Source organism: Cervus elaphus, chromosome 5 (assembly GCF_910594005.1).
Source record: "Cervus elaphus chromosome 5, mCerEla1.1, whole genome shotgun sequence".
NCBI classification, from domain to species: domain Eukaryota; kingdom Metazoa; phylum Chordata; class Mammalia; order Artiodactyla; family Cervidae; genus Cervus; species Cervus elaphus.
Genome location: NC_057819.1, coordinates 51,821,418 through 51,837,893, shown reverse-complemented (window position 1 = coordinate 51,837,893; position 16,476 = coordinate 51,821,418). Strand labels below are relative to the sequence as shown.

Here is a 16,476-nt window from a genome sequence, read left to right as displayed (position 1 = left end):
TTCTTAACCTTATAATGAAGCTGTAGAAAGTCAAAGGGCACAGGTAAAGATGAGAGGCCTTTACCTTTCCTCCTCTTCAGTGTGTTCGTTTGTGTTCTTTACTCATCTGTTAGTGTTACAGTCCTGGGGCTTGAGAGAATAAGCTGTGGTAAGTCAGGTGGGGTAGCCGAGTGATGGCCTTGTAAATATTAGTTTATGGTCTTGTAGGGGAATATCACTATCACCTAATGAAGTGTTTTCTAATTTTTTCCTGTGGCTCTCAAATTGCTGTTAATTTTTACTTTTGACTTTTAAAAACATTATTATGAGCTAGGGCTATTGCCAGCATTCTCTTCTGCAGAGCTGAGAGGTACGTCTCTTGTCAGACTTAATTACCAAGTTTGGTATTTAGTAACAGCTGTTGAGTGAGTCTGGAATCGTCTACCATACAAACACCAGTTGATTAGAAAGCTAGAAATGGAACAAGACTCTTACCAGTAGTAAAGGAGGGCATAAGCAAATTTAATTTTTGACACTGATTAAAATGGTTTTGAAATTTATTTGATACATTTAGTTTTTCAAGGAATGTTGACCAGAGACCTAACTACTAGTGGTAACTAGATGATGATGTGTCTGTCAGATAACTTTTTGCTTCATTGTTTCTATTTTTTAAATGAGTTTTTTTTTTAAACTCCCATAAATTTAATACATAGGCCTAGAAAAACACCAGTAAATCAAGTTTTAAGTAAGAGATGATAATTCTCAACTGCCACTTCTAAGTTTGCTAACTTTGATGGCACAACACTGTCTTATTTACCTTAAGAACTGTGCAGAAGTTTAGTTGTGTTTGAATTATTATTTAGTTGTATTTGTATTGAATTCAAATTGTATTTGAATTACTGATAAGAATAAAATAGTATTGAAAAGTTTTCAATTATTACAGAAACTTGCATAGGAAAAATATTTCTTAAATTTCTGTTCCCAAAAATACTTATTGACTTAGGTCAACAAAAGAAGAGAAAAAGGAGATAGTGTTCCCTTTTAACAAAATGGATTATGTATTCACGGAAACTGTCAAATTATTTTGCATCTTTGTTTTGAAATATTTTACTCCTGTTTGTCTTTTCAACACTTTCTGAACTATTTGTATAAGCTTCATGAGGCCAGAGAGCCTTCCACACTTGTGTCTCAGGTTTGTAGCACATGGTAGACCCTGAACAACCATTTATTGACTGTACATAGAGTATAAGATCCGATCATTAGTTTATAGAGAATTTATGCATGTTTAATATTCTCATCCTAAATTTATAAATGAGTTAATAATCTTTTTCTTAAATTTGTATGTTTTCTATTTGTTTTACTATGTACATGTACAATATTTTAGGGAAATAATATTTTGAACTTAGGGAAAAAGGGGAGGTTGAGGTTGGAAATAAGAGCTAGGAAATTTTCACTGACATAACTAACATGAAATCATGGTTTTGAAAATATACCTCAAAAAAAAAAATATACCTCAAGCTATGTAGGAATTTGGGGCAGTATAATATGTAACTGTTGGGAAATTTTGTTTATAACTTAAAACATTAAAATATCTGGTAAGATTCTATTGCTGTATTATTATGAAATACTCAGAGCTCTAACTTTAATATGGTAGAGTTTTAGGGTGTGTCTTAATACAATTACATAAGGAATTAGTTTACCCAGGGTAGTTTATTAATAGCACCTCAGACAACAGTTAAATTGCAACACAAGCAGACTTTAAAGAGAATGAAGTTCTTAGAATAAACTTTAAAACCCTGAAACTGCTTCTTCCTAAGGTTCTTTAGTGCACATGAGTATTGTAGGGAGGTAATTTGAAAAAAAATATTCTTGAGAATGGTAATACATTTTATACTTACTAATGGTAAGTTTCTTAAAGTTGAGCTAGAAGCACTGATTGAATCCTCTGCTTCAGTGAGGCTGCAGATAAGAGTAAGCAGGGTCACCTAAAGATAGATTTACTTAGAGGTTTGGCTGCCTCTCTGGAACCGTTTAGCTTTGAGCAGATTTCCATAAATGGAAAGAGCAACTGGAGAGACTCGGTACCTTGGTTGAGAGTGTGGATGATGTGCAACAGGTGGTAAAGCAGTCAGTGGATTTTTTATAAATGCTGTCCAAATGACTGGTGTTTAAGGCGGAGGCCTTAGCCCTTGGTGAATTTTGAAACTAAGTGAAAAAATCTTTTTCAATTAAAAGTTTACTAGAAATAATTTTAAAAGATTTGTATCTTTAGTGTGTAGAACTTGTGAATTTATAATGGTTTTATGAAATTTGTATATTTCTTTTAGTCCTTGAGAGGACATCTTGAGAAAGATGTATCAAATTAGAAACTGTTAAACATATTCGTGTTTCAGAACCTCTTAAAAAGTAGAATTTCAATATTTCAAATCAGGATGTGAAATTAATATATCATTAGGATAATGAGTTTATGCTTGGATTGCTACTTTTCTGTAAGGTCTGTCAGTTGTCCTTAACTTTAATAAATAAAAGAAATACTTATATACCTACTATATGAAGAATCTATGTTAGGGTCTATAACAGATATGAAGATGACTAAGACAGGCCTCCCTTGGACTTCCTTGGCAGTCAGTGGTTAAGGCTCCACACTTCAACTGCAGGGGGCATGGGTTTGATCCCTGGTCTGGGAACTGAGATCCTGCATGCCATGCCGTGTGGCTAAAAAGGGGGTGGGCAGGGAGCTAGCCCTCCGTGACCTCATGGAGCTTATAATCACATAGAAGTGATAAGAAATTATCACCATTTATTAAATTCTTCAGGAAAACTGCATTTAATTCTCAAAACTGTATGAGGTAAGTAATATTACTGTTTAGTGAAAGAGGAAACTGGGCCATACAAGGATTTAAATTACTGGCCTTAGGTTACAGAAATAAGTGGTAGAGACTAGAACCAAAGCTTTTTCACAAATAATTTAATCAGCAAAGCATAAAGTAAGTATTAGAGGAGTTACAAAAGGTGGTAGAATTAGAAAAGGCTTCATGAAGGGGGGGAATAGGAACACTCTCTCTCTTTTTTTTGCCTTTCTAAATTTCTTGGGTGAAACCCAGCAAAGGCAGTGAAATCTTGAAAAGAAAGCAGATAATTGTGAAGAAAATTTCTAAGTTCTCTGGTGCACTCACCAGGAGGGTTTGTAAGAATTGAACTAATTCATTAAAGTAATTTAGAAATATGAGTTTCTGACTGATTCTGCTGGGTGTTAACCCCCGATTTTAGTAGCAGTATGTTAAAATTACAATAGGATTCATAGGATTGTTAATCTACAACTATCCTTCCCCCCATCCCAAGTTAGTTTTGGCCTAAAATTGATACAGAGTTCAAATTTCAAGAGTCTGTCTTTGTTTTCCTTTGGATAAGATTCAGGAATTTCTAATTAATCTCAATAGTTGCTTTATAATCAACATTCATTTTATAAGTGGCAGGTTTGTTGTTTTAGTTTTTAAATTATTTCTGTAATTTGTGAGACTAATATGTATTAATGGCTTATTTTGAGTTATGAACTAAACGTGAGCATTTAGTTCAGTAATGTGTTCAATGCATTTTTATTGAGTGGACCTTACTTTCTCTCCAGTGGAAGCATCTGTTCATAGCAGTAATGCACACTGTACAGATAAGACAATTGAAGCTGCTGAAGCCCTGCTTCATATGGAATCTCCTACCTGCTTGAGAGAGTCAAGAAGTCCTGGTATGTGAACTGTTCTTTATTATATTAAAGATATCATATCATTTCATGTATCTAGAATAAAATTTTTTTTTTTAATCCAAGGGAATTGTTGTTCTCAAAGTCTGTTATACATAAATACCTGTGACAGCAGTAACTGGTCTCTTTACCTGTCAATGTTCCCAAGTCTTAAATGCTTTAAATAACTTAATTTTCAAAATAATTGATACAGAAGGTGCCCACTGTAGACAGATAAATGTCAAATTGCTGTTTCTACTATTTTGTCTCATTTCCTTAACTCTGGGTACATGAGAGACCCTAAGAGCATGGCTGGAGAATGGCCGATGGGAGCTCTTGCCACCCATGCCCACTGTGAGTCCTTCCTTCAGTGATAAGGGGCAGCAGCTCCGGGACCATTCCCTGGAAGAGAGAGGATAGTGTCCACCTCTCTTCACACTCCCTTCAGGCTTCAGGCTTTCCATTGGTTTTGGTCTGTTTGTACAGATTGCCTTTGAGAATCTGTTTGTCCCTAATTTTAATGTCCAAATGTTAATTTGATTTAATACAGTAAGACTGACCCTTCTTTTAGGGATTTACAGTAAATACTAAGATCAACTGCACTTCTTAATTAGAGTAGTAATCCCGTGTGTTATTCAGGGATATGAGAAGAAAATTAGTGCATATTGGTCAGTGTATTAATCTATGGTAGTATGTATTAATTGAGATGGAAATGTCATATCCTAGTTATTCAGGCACATTGAAAGGAAGCCAGAGCAACATTATTATACGTAATAGAATACTAAAAATATGTATGCACCATTTCAGTGACCCAAAGTATTAGGGACTGTTCCGTTAAATAAAATATTGAAAGATGATACTCATTTGGCTATAATGAGCAGGTTTTTTTTCATATTTAAAATGAACTGTAGGAACTTCCTTGCCGGTCCAGTGGTTAAGACTCGGCCTTCCAGTGCAGAAGGTGCAGGTTTGATCCTGGTGGGCAAACTTAAGATCCCGTATGCCTCAGGGTGTGGCCAAAAGTTATTTTTAAAAAAAGAGAGAGAGAGAGAACCATAAGTGCTTACTTCCACTGAATATGCTTTTATCATTTTAATGTTATACCAGGTGTGTGTTTTACCTTGTTAGAGAATAATGATGAGTAAGTAGAAGGAAAATAATTATTAACTCACTGTTATACTGTTTTATTCTCAACTGTTTTCCCAATTGTCAAAATGATACAAAGTCTTCTACAATGAACTTGAAAATACCTAAAGTGTGAAGCAAGGGGGTTGACTACTCATGATCTCTCCCTTTACCCAGAAGATTAACATTTCCTCCAGGTCGAGTTTCTTTGCATTTATTTACTTACATACTTTAGATCGTATTGTATATTCAACAAATTAACGTCAAGTTCTTCCCCTGCTTTGATGAATTCTTAATAACCTCACCTTACCAAAAATTGAATTGTCCATGCTAAGAGGCATTAATGGGGGTGGGAAATTTTAATTTTTCAACTTTTTTTTATAGTGGAAGTGTTTGTCCCTCCTTGTGTATCAACTCCAGAATTTATCCATGCTGCTATGAGGCCAGATGTCATTACAGAAACTGTAGTGGAGGTGTCAACCGAAGAATCTGAACCAATGGATGCCTCTCCTATTCCAACATCACCGGATAGCCATGAACCAATGAAAAAGAAAAAAGGTAGGGTGTATTTATAAATTTCTGGGAAATTGGGTGAAATTTTTTCTAGTATCTTTTTTCTCCATCAAGGGACATGGGAAATACATGCTATATTTATGATTGATGTTATACTGATTAGATATTCTCAAAAAATTGAGATTGTTAATTGTGTCTTAACATGTTCATAGTGTTTAAAGGAGTTACTATTTGAGCCCTAAAAGTAGTAGCCCAAAAATGAGATTATAGTAAGAGCTTGATACACAGCAGGGGTCCATGGGGTCGCAAAGGGTCGGACATGACTGAGCGACTGAACAACACAGAAGGAAGAACAGGGATTCACTGCACATTTTTCTACTTTCTGATCCTTTTAGGTACTCGGTTACTTGAAAGAAAAGTATTCTTGACTCTGTTTTTCATAACCTTATCTTCCTACTCTTTTGTGGGCATTAAAATAAAAGGCCCAATTTTCTTCCCCACTAGCTTTGGCCTTAAAACACCAAGATTGCCTGTAGGGAATTCTGAGGGGACTAAACGCACCATTGGGTAAAGAGCATTTCCACTTACTCTTTGACTCCTGCTGAAACCTGTGTTCATCTGATCCTGGGGGTTGGGGGTGGTGGTGGGATGGCGCACAATGCTCCAGTCCATCTCTAGCATCTTGAGTGGGTTCTTTTTTTTCTTTTCAAATCAAAGTTAAAACTTGAAAGAAGTGAAATTCTGTGTAAATGGGTACTCACCTAATTCCACTTTCTTCTCTGCCTCTTTCTGCACATTCTACAGTTGGGGGGAAAAAATCAAAGGCAAAAAATAAGGGGAACAGTTGTGTTAGAAATAATGGTATTATCTAATCATTTAGGTAGCAGTATTTCAGATTGCTGTGATGTTCACAGGTGTGTGCCTCATTGCTTTGAGGGACACAACAAAGAATAACACAGGTTGCCTTCCCTCTTATAATATAGATTATATATATATTTGAGAAAGGCATGGATGAGAGAATTTAGAAGGAAGAATTACTTTCCACTGTAAATGTTTAAACAAAAGACATACATGTAAATAAAACCCTGTTTACCCACTGCCCACTGTAGCCTTTGACTGGTTGTATCTTATGCAAACTGTTACAAAATACCTAAGAAAATTTTAGATTTAAATGAAGAGGAAAAAGACTATGAAAAGCTGGGAGTATTTAGGGAACCAAGATCTCTAGATAAATAGGTTGATCTGCATACATGATGGTATGGTATAAACCAGGAAATAATTTGCCAATTTAATACTAATCTTACGTATTTGAAAATAGGTGGTCTTAATGAATGACAATTTAAAAATTACATATAACACCACAAATTATTCATTTGTGGTTAAGTACATTTGGGACATATAAAGTTAGGTAGGTTATTTTTAATAGTAGGGCCTTATTTTTATTTCCAGAGCTTTTAATATACTAATGTGCATTATAAATCTCCAAGAGATGATTATGTGCAGTTCTGAAAGTTAATTTGACTGTAGAACCCTTTTCCTACTGATGAATAACCTATCTGTCAAGTAACATGATTTGGGACATGCTGCTTTATAAGAAAATAAGCCTTTGGGGACTAACCTATCCATTAAGGAGTTCGGCTTTTGTGCTTGAATTTAGGAGACAAAGAAGATGTTGGTCTTGCTATTGACTGCTTTGTATATATAAATATTATTTAAATTGAGAAATTAAGCTCTATTTTTAATTAGGAGACTGGTGAACTTTGTTTTAATTTTTGCCAAAACATACTTCCTATTGATTAGAATTACCATAATGAAATCCTAGAATATAATAGCTATGCTTTTTTAAATATAAATTAGGGCATTTTAATTTAGCTGTAGATAATCGTTGTTAATGAAGAGTAGAGACATCAGAAATCCCAGGTGTATGACCATCACCAAATCAGTAATATTATACTTAATAGTCCCGGTCTCTTTCTTGAGACTTCGCTCACCTGCCAGCATTCATCTTCAATGCTGAGGGCTGAACACAACACCTTTCAGAAATATGCTTTCCTTAGGAAGTGTAGCTCTTGCTTTTCTGTTCATTGTGGATATTGGACTGTCTGCGGCTTAGGGCAGAAGTGAGTGAGGAGAAATGAAAGGGCACAAACATTTCTTAGACATATGAAGCAATTACTTGGAAGGTTTTTTTTTTTTATCCTTATACCTGCACGTTGAGGTGGGGAAATTTATGCTTAAATTCTGGTGAATTGATTGGCTCAGAGCAGTAGAGAGTGTTTAAAATAATATTTTTTACTTTTCCTCATTTGAGCTCAAAGGGCTTCGCAGATTATCAGATCTTCTGCAATAGGTAGGTAAAGCTTTTTCTAACAATTCTGTAGAAGAGAAAACAAAAGTTTATACTAGAATTTGTTTCCATTGCTACATTATTGGAAAAGGTTAGCAGATTGAGGCTGTGACCATGTAAATAATAGGTTAGTAGTACCTGACTTGCCATATACATTGATTTTCCTATCAATTAATGCAAAGAGGGGTCGCAAAGAGTCGGACACGACTGAGCGACTGAACTGAACTGCTGTAATTTATATTGTAGAAGTGCTTTTAATATTCCTTTTAAAAGCAGCTTTTATATACACAGTATATTAATCCATAAATTAGTGTCTAGTTTCATAAATAATGTGTTATCAAAAAGCCTGCTATCATGTTTCTGTTATTTTTCCTGTTTTCCATGTATGGTTTCAATATCTTCTTTTTTCAGTTGGCCGTAAACCAAAGACCCAGCAGTCGCCAATTTCCAATGGGTCTCCTGACTTAGGTATAAAGAAGAAACCCAGAGAAGGAAAAGGTAATTTGGGGAGGGCTGTTTTGTAGGTGAGATGGATTTTTTTTTCCCCCACTCAAGTACATTTGTAGGAAAATTACTTTTAGTACATGCACATGCACTGTAGCACTGACTTGGATTGTAATTCTTAATCAGGGGTGTATGCGTGTCACATGGGGAGCTTTCTCAAACTTCTCTCTGCCTGGTCCTTACCCAGTGAGGCTCTGTAGGCATATAGAAGCTATAGAAGCTGCAGGAGTGGAGCTGGGGCCAGGCCAGCGTTTGGGTTTGGAAAAGGCCCCGAGTACGGGCTGGTGCGCACCTGTGTTGTTTTGAATGGTGTGTGTATATTGACACCCATCCTCATGGAGAGTCAAGTGGAGTCACTTACGTTTGAAAAGGTTTACAAAACAAAGACTTCCTTTCTGATACATACTTTTCTTAACTGATAGAAGCAAAGTGAATTTACTTTTCCAACCAACAAATTTCAGTCATGTCAGTAAGGATGTCTAAACAAAACTTTGATGTATTTTTTAAAAATTGATGTGTATATTGAATTTGTATATTCTCATTAAAAGCAAAAATAGCAATAAGTCTTCTACAGTCTCTGCTCTCTTAATTTGTTGGATTAAGTCTTTAATAAAAAAAAATTAAGTCAGTAAATCTACCAAGAAATTTGGTTAGATTTTTAAAAATCCAGTTACGTAAACCTTCATTTACTTAGGAACTGTTGTTCAGTTTGGGACAAGTTTAGGATAGTTTTATTTTCTTCTCTGTCTTTGGTTGTTTTACAGTCCTAACATCTTAGGTTTTATCTTTTAATTTGTATTGAAAACCTTAAAACTTTACTAGTAGTAAGTGTTAGAAATTTGAACTGTAAATATACAGTTATTACTGTTTTTAAAATTACTCCCATCATTAATGGTATCTCTTATATTGAAAGACCTTATGTTTAACACTGGAAAAAAATTTTGTGGTAACCTATTTTTACCAGTCAAAATCATCTTTCGTTAAAATTTCAGTTTTGTATTCTTAAACCTGAGGCAATATGTTGCTGTGTGAAGATTAAAGTCATTACAGTCACACCTGGATTAAAAAAATCCAGTCAGCGCTTCATCTTCTGCAAAATTATGATGTCTGCATAGACTCTATGAACTACCTTGTCTGATAAAAAAGGCTTCCTGTTCTGAATTGTTTTCCTTAAAACCAGAAATAGAATTGTTCGTTTTAACTTAGGGATGGTAACTGGAGTGAAGCAGTTAAAGATAATCTGAAGAATGTCAGTGGGTCTAACTATAACTAATTCATTAGACACAGGAGCATTCAGATCTCTACTATGTACAAGGCATTGTCTATTGTACAAAAATTTCTTCTAGAATGAATTCTTATAATCTCCAGGTCATAAACAGAATAAAAATTCCCAACTACACCTCTTGATTCAGTTGAGACTGATGTAGTTGAAAGTTGTGATTTAACACTGAGAGTTTTTAGGTATTGATACTGATGTAATAGGTCTTCGGAGATACAAATGTAATAACATTGTAAAGTTGAAGATTAATCTTTTTAGGTCAAGAGAATGCACACAGGGCTCAACTATGGGTTAATGGATTTATTGAATTTTCGGAGAAATTACAGGATGAAAATGAAATGCTAGAGGAAGAGCATCAGTGTTTAGATTGAGTAGTGGAAGCCTCCCCACCCCAAAATCTGAATTTTTGAGGATAGTAAAGTGTTAATGAGCAGGAGCCTAGAGATGACCCAGTGGCTCAGAGGTGGCATATGTATTCTAATCTTCTCAGGACTCTCTTCTGTTCTCTCATCAGTTTAAGAACCTCCATACCTAGAGGCTTACGGAGGGAATAAAGAAAAACTGCAGCCCATAGCAGCCTTCTCATAACACTGCCCACTACTCCTCCCCACCCTTCCAAAAAAAGAAGAGTGATGCTCTCTTCTCTTTGGGACTAAGTTCCTTATTTTGCCTACCCACATTCCTTCCTTTCCTTCTGCTATGCAAATCTTAGCCATCTTCCAAGACTTAATGTCTTACCAGTCCACTTTATTTTCACTTCCGAGATCCCAGACATTATTTTCTGTCATTGATTTGAAATAAAACTGCATGGCATTATGATATAGCTTATATTGTGTCAAAACTGTTATTTATTTCTTGAATTGTTATTCACTAGACAACACAGTTTGACACTGTACAAATGATTGATAACATAGTCAAGTATTTAATGGCAGACTCTTAGTACATTTGTTCTTTACCAGTAGTAAGTTGATTTTTTTATTCAGCGTAAGTAACTACTTGCTTTTAGTTATGTTGATGAATTTTTAATTAGTATCTATAATTTTTTTCAAAGGAAACACAACCTATCTGTGGGAGTTTCTTTTAGATCTACTTCAAGATAAAAATACTTGTCCTCGGTATATTAAGTGGACTCAGAGAGAAAAGGGCATATTCAAGCTTGTGGATTCAAAGGCTGTCTCTAAGCTTTGGGGAAAACATAAGAACAAGCCAGACATGAACTATGAAACTATGGGACGAGCTTTGAGGTAAGAACACAAGAGTTTTCAAAGAAAACTTATGTATTTCTTAATACTTAATACTGTCTGTTAATACTTTGTGTGAGAGTGCTCAGTTGTGTCTTAACTCTTTACAACCCCATGAACTGTAGCCTGCCAGGCTCCTCTGTCCATGGAATTCTCCAGGCAAGAATACTGGATTAGGTTGCCATTTCTTCCTCCAGGGGATCTTTCTGACCCAGGGATTGAACCCAGGTCTCCTGTGTCTCCTGTAAGGTGAATTCTTTACCACTAAGCCACCTGGGAAAACTGATATTTAAAGAGAAGCTCTTAAAATCTCTTACTTATTATAGCTTTTAATTTGGGTGGATTTTCTAGAGGAAATTCTTGGATCTGGAGGCAGATGAAGAGAGAAGTTTAGTCTCGATGGCTACAATTTGAACACTATTGGAAAATCCATTTGTGGAAAATGTGTGCCTTTAAGAAAATTAAACCCAAACATTGTACAGTTTCCAAACTGTGAATTTGTTTTTTAGTTTCTGCAAATTTGTTGAAATTTTCATATCACAGTAAATCCATTGTAAGTTTTGTCAGTTTGAGGAACCCAAATACATAACTTTATGTATACATAAACTTTATGTGTACATAACCCAATTACATAACTTTGTAATGTATACGGCTTAAGGGTATTTGTAAATGAACATAGTTTATGTGACAGTATTCACATATGCCACAAATTCATTTTTACTAAATATGGTTTAGGTAATTTTTCCACATAACACCAAGTTGCTTTTATAACCTATGTAAATCAGAACTAAATTTTTACCAGTATCTGTGAAATCTAGTTGTCCCTCAGTAGTATCTGAGGGGTGTGACTCCAGAACCCTCCTTGGATACCAGAAATTCACGGATGATCAAAATCCCTCATATAAAGTGGGGTGGTGTTTTCTTGTAACCCACTTATATCCCCCATATACTTTACATCATCTATAGATGATACAATACCTAACACAGTGTAAATGCGATCTAAGTAGTTGCTATCACATGGCAAATCCAAGTTTTGCTGTTTGGAACTCTTGTGGAAATTTTTTCTCCTTGAGCATTTTCGATCTGTGGTTGGTTAAATCCATGGATGAGGAACCCATAGATACAGAGGGCCAACTGGACAGCAATACATTCTGTATTCAGGTTAGATGACTTCCTTTAATAAAAACAGTGAGCGTTTAGCTCATTCACAGATTTCAGGGTTATAGGGCAGACGGTGCCAAGCTCTAATTTCATAGCCACTTCACATTCTTGGCCTTTTGAATAGAGTCCCACCTTACCGCTTCCTAGAGTAAGTGAATGTTTCTGTTAGCATCTCTTTACGGTATTTTTGTTTGGGGATTGTGGGGGGGCAAACATAATATACTTGACTTATTTAATACTTTTTCCTTACAGATATTATTACCAAAGGGGTATTCTTGCAAAGGTTGAAGGACAGAGGCTTGTATATCAGTTCAAGGATATGCCCAAAAACATCGTGGTCATAGATGATGACAAAAGTGAAACCTGTAGTGAAGATTTAGCAGCAGCTACTGATGAAAAATCATTAGAACGAGTATCATTGTCTGCAGAAAGTCTCTTAAAAGCAGCAACTTCTGTTCGTGGTGGGAAAAACTCATCTTCTCTAAACTGCTCCAGAGCAGAGAAGGGTGTAGCTAGAGTTGTGAACATCACTCCCCCTGGTCATGATGCTTCATCCAGATCTCCCACTACTACCACATCTGTATCAGCAACAGCAGCCCCAAGGTAAGTGAGGGAAACCAGTAGTGGTAATGTGTTTAGTTTTTAGAAAACTCTTTGGCACAACTGGGATGTTCCTTTTTTAATATTTGCATTCTAAGAACTGACTCTTTGTCAAGACTTTGAAAAGTGCTTGGTATTTTTAAATGTATTAATTAAAATATTCGTATTAAAGTAGATGTCTTTTCTTACTTGAATTGATTTTTATGATTTTATAGATGGAATTTAATGTAGGCTTTTAAATATATATATAAATATATTCAGCTCATGTTTAAATATATTCATCTCATGTTTTTAAAATATATTCATCTCATGTTATTTCATGCTGTAAACTTCAGAGATTTTCGGCACATCTGTAAAATTGGGTTCACTAGTTTTATATATGTTGGATTTGTATTCATCTTTTTCTCTCTCTCAAAGAGACCTGTTTGATAATTTAGTGTTACATATAATCAAATTTATTTTTTTTAATCAACCAGGACAGTTCGTGTGGCAATGCAAGTACCTGTTGTAATGACATCGTTGGGTCAGAAAATTTCAACTGTGGCAGTTCAGTCAGTTAATGCAGGTGCACCATTAATAACCAGCACTAGTCCGACAACATCAGCCTCTCCAAAGGTAGTTATTCAGACAATCCCTACTGTGATGCCAGCCTCTACTGAAAATGGAGACAAAATCACCATGCAGCCTGCCAAAATTATTACCATCCCAGCTACACAACTTGCACAGTGTCAGCTGCAGACGAAGTCGAATCTGAGTGGATCGGGAAGCATTAACATTGTGGGCACCCCTCTGGCTGTGAGAGCACTTACCCCTGTCTCAATAGCTCACGGGGCCCCTGTAATGAGACTATCGGTGCCCCCTCAACAGGCATCTGGCCAGACTCCTCCCCGGGTTATCAGCGCTGTCATCAAAGGGCCAGAGGTTAAATCAGAAGCAGTGGCGAAAAAGCAGGAACATGATGTGAAAACTTTGCAGCTGGTACAAGAAGAAAAACCGGCAGATGGAAATAAGACAGTGACCCACGTAGTGGTTGTCAGTGCGCCGTCAGCTCTTGCCCTTCCTGTAGCGATGAAAACGGAAGGACTGGTAGCGTGTGAGAAATAAAACAGCAGCGCTCCCAAGGACATTAGAATGTTAGTGAGAGTCCTGGTATAAGTATTTGCAAGGATGTCATCGAAAGAAGTCAGAAGACTTTAAAACATCTTCAGTGCATTTAAGAAAACAATCAGACTTACTGGAAATAAATTACCTATCCCATGTTTCAGTGGGAAATGAACTACATATTGAGATGCTGACAGAAAACTGCCTCTTACAGTAGGAAACAACTGAACCCGTCAATAAGAAAAAGGACTGAAAGGGACCAAGCAACTCACTACAATATCAAGTTACACTAAGACTTGGAACACTAACATTCTGTAAGAGGTCATATAGTTTTCAGTGGGGAGGGATTGGGATGGGTGATCTTGTTGTTACATATAGCAATTTTTGATGCATTTTATATGCATACCAGCAATTATTACTGTGTTCACACAGAACTCACTTAACTGGTGCTATGTGAAAACTGCTAATATAGGTATTTTAGAATGTGAATTGAAGAATGGATCCAAAAGCTTCAGAAAGAGGTTAGCAAAAAAGATCTAGTGCGTTTTTTTTTTTTTTGTTTTTATCATATAGCTTAAGCTGATTTAAAACAAAGGCCTTAGACTAATTTTCGGTTTTCTTTATTGAAATAAGCTAATGGCTTGTTTGTGTAAAGCTTTTTTATTAAAAGAAAAATTTTAAAAATCTTGTACCTAGCACAGTATTGTTATAGAATTTACATGTAACTTTTATATGGTAGTTTAAGTCTGTCAGTTTCTTAATTGTGGACAAATTAACAGTTGGCTCTGGCCTTTTGCTATAACATGCCTGTTTGTCACTCACTTAGCCCTGGCATCTGTGCAGACATATCCGTTTCAGTTCTACTGTCACTTGGAAGTTAAGGCTCAGCATGATTTTTGTCAGGTAACTAATACCTGGAGTTTTCTTTCTTCCTTTTTTTTTTTTTTAGTTGAAGTTTAAGAGGGAAAGTACCAGTGTTCAGATTTGAACTATAATAGTTTGTATATTCAACATTTGAAGTATATTCTATTTTGTTGTACTCTTGTTTCAAAGTGTATTCAAGTAGGTTTTCTGAAATATAGAAATGAAATTTACCTTGTGTTTTGGTCTCTGGTGATATTTATAACAATATTCAAAAGCTACTATATAAACATGTTTTAGTTAAGAAGTAATAGAAGTCCTATTTTTCCTTCCCAACTGCTGCGTGAAGAAATTGTTTTGTTCCATTACATTAATATTTGGCAAATAACCTGCATGTTTCCACTTCCTAATTACTGTCATGTAATTATTATAATGTTCTACTTACCATATGAATTTACTATTTTAGTGTTGGCCACACTTAAGTAATTTATATTTCAAATCAGATCATTTGTTTCTCAATCAGACCTTTTTTGGGTGAGGAAGAACAAATAATACTCTAGCCCTTTTAGGAACTGGAGGGACCAGAGGAACCTCATTTCACACCAAACTAGGTCCCGTAACTCCACATAATAATTCTCTTTCTACTACAAAGAAAAGTTGTCTATTTTTACATCTTTTAGAAATTTAAACTGATACTTAATATCTGTGGCCTTTAATTGTGCATTTGGTTAGACACTACTTAGGTTGACAGATTTTTATAACAGCTCCCTTTGTAATCTTTTATCTTTTCCATAAACATACTTGATGGTACTTTTTAATAAAAGCTCAAAGAAAAACTCATTGATTCTTATCCCATTTGGGGTTAATCTCAAACTCTACCTCCTTTTAAAACATTTCCTAAATATTTCACGTTTCAAAATCTGTATCATATGTCTTGACACATAACTATTTTTTCTTGCACTGCAGTTTCATTTTTTGAGTCATGTCTCCTATAATATTCTGTTAGGGCAAAGAAGTCACGTGAAAAAGCATTAGTCGTTCAGTCGTGTCTGACTCTTTGACGCCATGGACTGTATAGCCTGTCAGGCTCCTCTGTCTATGGGGTTTTCCAGGCAAGATTACTGGAGTGGATTGCCATTTCCTTCTCCAGGAGATCTTCCCAACCCAGGGGTTGAACCTGGGTCTCCTGCATTGCAGGCAGAGTCTTTACTGGCTGAGCCAGCAGGGAAGCCCGAGAAGTCACATGGAAGATAGCTAATGAAACATACTTTAACTGAGCATTTCTTTTCCAACTATGCTGTATTACTAATTGGTTTTCCTTAGGCTAAGCCAAGGCTGCTTGCTTACCTCTACCACTCTACCTTAACATCTTCTGTGTGTCTTGCAGAGTAAGTTCACCTAAGGTCTCGATTTAGAAATACATGTTGACAGTATGTAATGATGAGAGTATTTCTTCTGATGGGAATTATCAGTGGTATGGCTTTTAATTGCAACCGTTCTGTTAACCATTATAACTTGTAGTTGCATTTTGTGTCCACTGTAACAAAGAACCACATAGCAATGACTTGATGCCACTGTATTTTCCAGTCTGGCCAGGCTTTTGAACAGTGAATCAGCAGTCAGCCCATTTATTCCTTGGGTCATCTTCCAGCGACAGTTTCAGCCTTTCACCACCATCCTGCTTACCAGCCAGTATACCTCTTTATAGAGAAAAGCGAGGTCTGAGCTGTGAGCTCCACTTCTGGACCGCTTGCTGTGAGAGCATCTCCTCATTCCAGCATCCATCCTGAGCGCCTGCCTTGGGAAGGAGGCAGGCGTGCTGTTCTCTTGTCCTCAGCACCTCTTCCCCTTTCACAGCTCCTTGGTTTCTTTGTTCCAGCAGTCCATCGTTCTTCAGTAGCTTGCAGTTAATTCTGGCTTAGAAAAAGTTCCCACTGAGGTCTCCAGGAACGCAGTAGTCAAATCCAACAGATACTTCATTCTTCCATGTGCTCAGCCTACTTCTTAACCCCTCCCCCTTTTTTTCTTTATT

The 16,476-nt window shown here is 36.0% G+C and overlaps 1 protein-coding gene across 10 annotated transcripts in view; it reads left to right on the top strand.

Moving 5' to 3' along the window:
• The window catches only part of ELF2 (E74 like ETS transcription factor 2), a 70,050-nt gene extending 55,373 nt beyond the window's left edge, over positions 1-14,677 (top strand). For 3 of the 10 annotated variants that reach the window (XM_043902436.1, XM_043902445.1, XM_043902440.1), the window contains 7 exons: positions 3,605-3,718; positions 5,258-5,395; positions 7,662-7,700; positions 8,109-8,195; positions 10,532-10,724; positions 12,135-12,485; positions 12,959-14,677. In XM_043902436.1, coding sequence (XP_043758371.1) covers positions 3,605-3,718; positions 5,258-5,395; positions 7,662-7,700; positions 8,109-8,195; positions 10,532-10,724; positions 12,135-12,485; positions 12,959-13,586 — 1,550 coding nt within the window. In that variant the 3' untranslated portion in view covers positions 13,587-14,677. Of the gene's footprint in view, positions 1-3,604; positions 3,719-5,221; positions 5,396-7,661; positions 7,701-8,108; positions 8,196-10,531; positions 10,725-12,134; positions 12,486-12,958 lie in introns of all 10 variants that reach the window. The other 7 variants (XM_043902435.1, XM_043902444.1, XM_043902439.1 and 4 more) reach the window with 3 other exon arrangements.
• The last annotated feature ends 1,799 nt before the right edge of the window (positions 14,678-16,476 follow it).